Below are 6457 nucleotides of genomic sequence, written 5' to 3'. Positions count from 1 at the left end.
CATTTTTTTTATCAACCGTTTTTTACAAGGAAATTGCACTAGATATTCTTTATATCCTAGCTATATATCTCAATGAAGTTTTACTATACATATACACGTACATATAATGTCGGAAAATTGCTTAATTCTGGCTATAAAAGAAAATTAACACAGCACTTTGGAATAAATTCCAATACTATTTATTAATAAAACTAATAATGTTTAGTACAATAACCAATTTTTCTAAATTAATAACAGATGACATTAATTTGATATCATATATATGTATATTCTTTTTCCTAACTTTTTATTTTTTTTAATATAATATTTACAGTTCTTAAATAAAATACTTACTTTTAAGATACACTACCTGATACATTCTAAAAGTATTATACATAAAATATCTGTAAAGTGCTATATATAAAATAATAATAAACTATCATAACTATATGTGAATTCTCCAACAACACTATAATTTAGCAATTTGCTGCATAATGTATCGCATTCAAATAATAATCTGCCATCTTTAAATTCTGGCGGCAAAAACTCGCGTTACAGCGCACGTGCGAGGTTCTCTCACGCGTTGAAACAGCTGATAGATAAAACAGATATTTTAACCTCAAAACACACGTCGCTTTTAACAATCAAAACTTTACAGAAAGAATTATTTTTTTTACAACTAAATCTGGACGAATTGCGTCGAAAGATTATTAGTAAGTGGGAGGTTTAATTTAACTAATGTAAACAAAAACCTATACATGTGTATTGTTTTGTTTATAATGTCAAATTACGATTTTAACTTTTCATATTTTATTTTAATCGAATAATATAGGAATGAGTGCACTTTGCTCCAAAATGTTTATTTTAAATATTTTCCTAGAATTATATATTACTGATATTTTTGATTAATTTTACATCGTTAATAATTATTATCTTCGATTTTTATAGAAATAAGGTTCGAGAAGTTTATCTAAAAAAAGGAATAAGATCTGAATCATTCTGAATCTTCTGTGATTATACAATGGACAACCTATTGGCGGACACGCGTGAGGATGAATTAGTAGCAGAAATTACGAAGTTGCGTGAATTGCTGCACACGAAAGAGGCTGAACTAGCTTGTTTGCGACGCAAGAAGCAGGTCGTGCAAGAACACGGTTTGAACAATGACGAAATTTGTAGATACAGCCGGCAGCTCTTTTTGACAGAGGTTGGCGTGAAAGGTATGTGATGAAATTTGTATGTATAAAATTTTTCTTATAACACGTATAAAAAGAAAAGTTGCATAATCTGAGCTACTTGATAAAATCTACTATCGTACCAATCTTGTAATAAATCACGAAACCTAGTATATATAAAAATATTGGTAACACTTTTATACATACGTTATGGAAGAAGGTAATATATGCAATCCTTTCCTTCTGATGGATTCTGATTTTTTTAGGTCAAAAGAAGATAAAGGACAGTTCTGTACTTATTGTGGGAGCTGGTGGTCTTGGTTGTCCCTCGGCGTTATATTTGACGTGCGCTGGCGTCGGCCACATAGGCATAGTAGACTATGACGATGTTGAAATAAACAATCTTCATAGACAATTTTTGTACCCGGAAACAAGCATCGGCACCGCGAAAGTGATTGCAGCAGCGGAAAGTCTTAATCGGTATAACAGCATTATAAATTAATAGTATATTGATTAAAATTAGACGAAAATGGTACTGTTTTGCGGACATAACTAAGTTTTTTTAAACACACATAATTATCTAATTTTTTTCGTACTCTTATTCCTGTAGGTTAAATAGTTTTGTAAAAGTCACTCCATATAAAATTCAACTAGATAGTAAAAATGCTTTGGATATCATAAGGAATTACGATATTGTAATAGATGCTACGGATAATGCAGCTACTCGTTATTTGTTGAATGACGCGTGTGTTTTGAGTGGCAAACCACTGGTTTCTGGATCAGCACTAAGATTTGAAGGGCATTTATCAGTATTTAATTACAAGAATGGCCCTTGCTACAGATGTATATTTCCTAAACCACCACCACCGGAAACTGTAACAAATTGTGGAGATGGAGGTGTTCTTGGTGCAGGTAAAGCTCTTTCACCAATTTCTGTATGTATTTCAATTTATAGTCAAATATGTATTATAATATTATTTTTCTTGGTTTTTCTCATTGTCGGATACCAGTCGTGGGTACGATTGGCGTGCTGCAAGCACTGGAAACGTTGAAAATTATACTTGATATGCCCGATGTAATTTCGGGACGACTTTTGTTGTTTGATGGAATGGAAACTAAATTCCACAATGTACGCTTACGCCCAAAGATGACGGATTGTGCGATTTGCGGGGAACATCGTGCTATACATGAATTAATAGACTATGAAAAATTTTGTGGCGCAAAAGCTAATGACAAAGATCCTAATTTAAATTTACTGAGGAAAGAAGAAAGAATATCGGTTGAGGAATATAATCAGATCGTGAAAATCGATTCAAAACCTCACATATTGATCGATGTACGTTCCCCTGAAGAATATCAAATCTGCCACTTACAGAATTCCATTAACATTCCTCTCCCGCAACTTAGCAAGGATTATAATTTACAATTAATAAACGACAATATAAAAAAAGCGCAAGAAGAACATCGTTCAGTAGACTGTACGATATATTTATATCTACATTACTATTCTTTAGATTATTTTTTGCGATTAATAGAATTAATCTTAGACTGTATTTATTCTTTCAGTGTATCTTCTATGCAGACGTGGTAATGATTCGCAAAAGGCAGCTCAGTATTTGAACAAGATGTTTGCCGAAGATACTTTAAAAATAAGAGACATAATTGGAGGTATCCATGCTTGGAGCAACAAGATTGATCCAAAATTTCCTAAATATTAAATAGGAATAAAGGCCAACAATCGAGCAAACACGTAGATGTCAATTTAAAGAAGAAGACCCTGTGCGGTTGCAACGTTCCGTTGTATATAAGTATGTTTATTAAATTTACTTTAAATTGACATCTACGTGTTTGCTCGATTGGTGGCCTTTATTCCTATTTATTTTGACATACGAGCGTTTCTTTATTTATCTATTCCTAAATATTAATATATTAAACGAAGGTCATGCATTTTGATGTGATACGTTTGTTTAGTATACCTTTTACTGAATAAAATCACCATCAAGATAATGTAATATAAAAATTTATATTAAATTCATAAATTTATATATATATGACTATCGAAAATATATATCTTATACATCTTATTTACATGTATACACTTAATTCGAGTATTTTTCTATTTCCTCCACAGTTAGACTAGTTTCCGGATGCTTATAATGAGAATCTGATAAATTTCTCAATTTTTCTGCCGCTTGTTCTGGTGTTAGGTCTCTCTGTGCTTGGGCTAGAAGCTCATAGCCAACCATGTGCTTCTTTATGGTAGCTGATCGTAATAAAGGTGGTAAGTATATCCCATGAAAAGTCCAGTATGGATAGTCGTGGTGCTGATATGGACCCATCGGAGCACCTTTAATCACGTCAATGAATCAGTAATTATAAACTATACTAGATTGAAATGGTACGTGGAGACAATAAATAGAATATCTGATAATCATTATTCTTTACCGTGCCATCCCATCGAATATGGAAAAGGGCATTGAAAAAGATTATCATATTTTGTACATAATCTCTTCATGATAACAGCTAGAGATTCTTGTTGGCTACCGGACAAATCTTGCATTCTAGTCACTTGTTTTTTTGGTAATACCATAGTTTCATATGGCCAAACTGCCCAGAACGGTACCACAACTATCCAATCGCTATTCTCTATTACAATCCGATCCTGTAAATTCATATAATAGCTTAGTTAAAACCGCATAAAAAAATTTTGGATGCTAAAGATAAATCGTTATCCCCTTTGAACTTTTTTATATGCATCAAAATATTGTTTTTAATACTTTTTATGAAATATTAACTTTTTTAATAACTTCTTTCTGCATGTAATCAATGAGAAGAGGTTTCTTGTTACGCTTGTAGTAATCACTGAGATATCCGTCCTTTATTCTGATTTCATTCGGTAAAAACGAACTAGACCATATTTGACAGTGAGGATGTGCATTGCTACAGCCCATCAAAGCGCCTCTATTTTCAAATATCTGGACCCAGGTCCACTTCTCACCCAACTCCAATATCTCGAAGATCCACCTATTACGTTTTACAATGTTTATCTTTCAAAAGTGACAAGTGTCTGATACATACTTATAAAATGTTACTCACTGTTTAATCACTTCCTTGATCTCGTGAATCTTCATCAACGCTATTGTTACATTCGACTTTGGATGAAAGCACATCACTTTGCAGGTACCTTTAGCGGATCCCATTTGAAACAATTCGTCATCCGGTTTCGGTGGATCTGGCACCGATTCTAATAAAGCAGGAAAGTCATTTACGAACGAGAACGTATTTTGGTACACTGGAGTTATCTATAATGTAAAACAGCAATCTTGAATGATCTAATAGCAATAAAATAAAATGTTAAACTTTAGTTTACATTTTCAGAAAGCTGTTAATTCATGCATTAATATAACAATAGAGTGGATTTGATCAAAAAGACGCCCTAGAAATCTTTAGTATATTATCAAACATACAAAATTATTTTGTTTTGTTAGAAAAATTTCTTGTAAAAAAATGAAAAATAATATAATATGAATAGAAATGTAGGCGACAGCGTAATACTGAAATAAAAAACACGGCAAAATCCTTTTATCGTATAAAGTCAAGAATTTTGATATTTCCAATTATAGAAATCGAAATAGTGAAACGTTATTTGTGTATGTCAGACAAAATATGAATAATCGACTGACTTCTCCACTAGCTCTAACATTTCCTGGACAAAGAGGATTTTTGGGATCGTAATCTGGAAGCTCCTCATCCGTACTGGGTTCTATTTGACCTCCCCAAGGTCGCTTCATACGATGTGGCGATACCAGCAACCATTCTCCTTTTAATGGATTATATCTTATATGTTGATGTTCTGCAAGACAATTAAATCCCATTAAGAAAACTGTTGTTAGACATATATTGGAAAATACTATTATATATCTAACCGACTGGATCAAACGCCGATGATGTAGCGTTATCTTTTGGTACATCTTTTGTTCCCGTTTGTGTGTCCCGTGACCCATCACCTATCGTAAATTCATAGAATTAGACGAATCATTCTTTAAGATATTTCTGATATTGTAAAAAAGAAGAAAGTTACGAGAAATATGATGTACTTATATATCAAAATTCACGCTAAAGCTGCGCAATATCATACGACAGATTAGATTCTGTTTATCACTCTAGGTATTTCATTACATAATTCTTTCTCTGCATAACGTCTTACACTAAATATGCAATATTTATATATAATACAGAATATTATCGTAATACCATCTTTATTTTATATTATTTATTTAACAAAAAAAAATTTCGTTATTAACAGAAAAAAATGTGCTTGTTTCTTGGAGGGGAAAAAAAGAGAAAAATTCTCGACACAGCATATGATACTGCTGTTAGAATTCACATTTAAAATGATAACGATAATGTTTATATTTACAACTTAACGTTGCAGTCACTTACCTTTTGCCGACATTTGTGGATAAAAGCTCGTTGAACGATTGCTTCACAAATTTTGCCGCTATGATTGACGATTAATGAATGTATGTCGATACTGCTCTTCCCTCGTGTTTACGTGAACTACTTACATTTTTGCGGCGATAACAGGCAAATGAGCGCATCTAACCTTACGTCTTACGTCACCTTACGTCAGCGGAGCTAGATAAAACTCGAGTCGAAGTTTACGAAAGGAGAGGGGATACATAATTATTAATTTTTTATTGTGGGGAAGTTCCCCACTTGACAAGTTAGAGAAAAAGGATTAGATTAAAGAAGATGAATTATATAGGTAGAAATTTTGCATGAGCAGTTCTCTCGATCAACAAATTTTGATATTGAAATGAAAACAGCGCGGTTGATTCAACCGACAGAACAATTGTCTAAATTTTTTACTAAATATATAATTCTCTGCTCTCTTAATCTCTTTACGTTATTGAACAACAAAAAATTTTAATATAAAAATTCTACAAATATATACATATATACGTATTCTTTCTTCACACCATTTTATCTCCGAAGTCATCAAATGTAAGACGATATATCGCAGGAAACACATAGCGACTGAAGCACGTTATCGATATATCGATCACCACCTTCTCGCAATTTTATTAAGTAATAATATACAACTACGTTATATGCATTAAATAAAATATAAATTAAATAAGAGTAAAAAAACTATGAACTGTAATTTTTCCTCAGCAGTTAATATTTCATTATTATTATGCAAATTTAAATATTACGCTAAACTTAATTTTTAGAATTGTAAGAATTGAAATGTAAGAATTTTTTTTTAAAGCGTATATTGGCCAAGATTGGATTTTTGT

The 6457-nt window shown here is 32.0% G+C and overlaps 2 protein-coding genes across 4 annotated transcripts; one reads left to right on the top strand and one right to left on the bottom strand.

Moving 5' to 3' along the window:
• Nucleotides 1-551: 551 nt before the first annotated feature.
• Uba4 (Ubiquitin-like activating enzyme 4) lies at nucleotides 552-3203 on the top strand. Its single transcript, XM_077411314.1, has 6 exons — nucleotides 552-692; nucleotides 928-1199; nucleotides 1421-1634; nucleotides 1765-2066; nucleotides 2165-2632; nucleotides 2721-3203. Exons 2-6 carry the CDS (start codon nucleotides 1001-1003, stop codon nucleotides 2870-2872), a joined length of 1335 nt encoding a protein of 444 aa, XP_077267440.1. The 5' UTR covers nucleotides 552-692; nucleotides 928-1000; the 3' UTR covers nucleotides 2873-3203.
• Nucleotides 3159-6280, bottom strand: Galt (Galactose-1-phosphate uridylyltransferase). 3 transcript variants are annotated; one of them, XM_077411316.1, is made up of 8 exons: nucleotides 5723-6280; nucleotides 5598-5655; nucleotides 5081-5161; nucleotides 4838-5007; nucleotides 4251-4456; nucleotides 3950-4178; nucleotides 3600-3816; nucleotides 3159-3501 (listed from the first exon to the last, which is right to left on the bottom strand). In XM_077411316.1, exons 2-8 carry the CDS (start codon nucleotides 5608-5610, stop codon nucleotides 3254-3256), a joined length of 1164 nt encoding a protein of 387 aa, XP_077267442.1. In that variant the 5' UTR covers nucleotides 5611-5655; nucleotides 5723-6280; the 3' UTR covers nucleotides 3159-3253. The 3 variants fall into 3 exon arrangements, with proteins under 3 accessions (XP_077267442.1, XP_077267441.1, XP_077267443.1); XM_077411315.1 differs by having other exon boundaries at nucleotides 5598-6279; XM_077411317.1 differs by having other exon boundaries at nucleotides 5085-5161; nucleotides 5598-6277.
• Nucleotides 6281-6457: the final 177 nt, after the last annotated feature.

Source organism: Temnothorax americanus, unplaced genomic scaffold (assembly GCF_048541705.1).
Source record: "Temnothorax americanus isolate GAGA-0224 unplaced genomic scaffold, ASM4854170v1 Scaffold3, whole genome shotgun sequence".
NCBI classification, from domain to species: domain Eukaryota; kingdom Metazoa; phylum Arthropoda; class Insecta; order Hymenoptera; family Formicidae; genus Temnothorax; species Temnothorax americanus.
The sequence above is the reverse complement of the archived record's forward strand: the minus strand, read 5'-3'. Positions and strand labels throughout refer to the sequence as shown.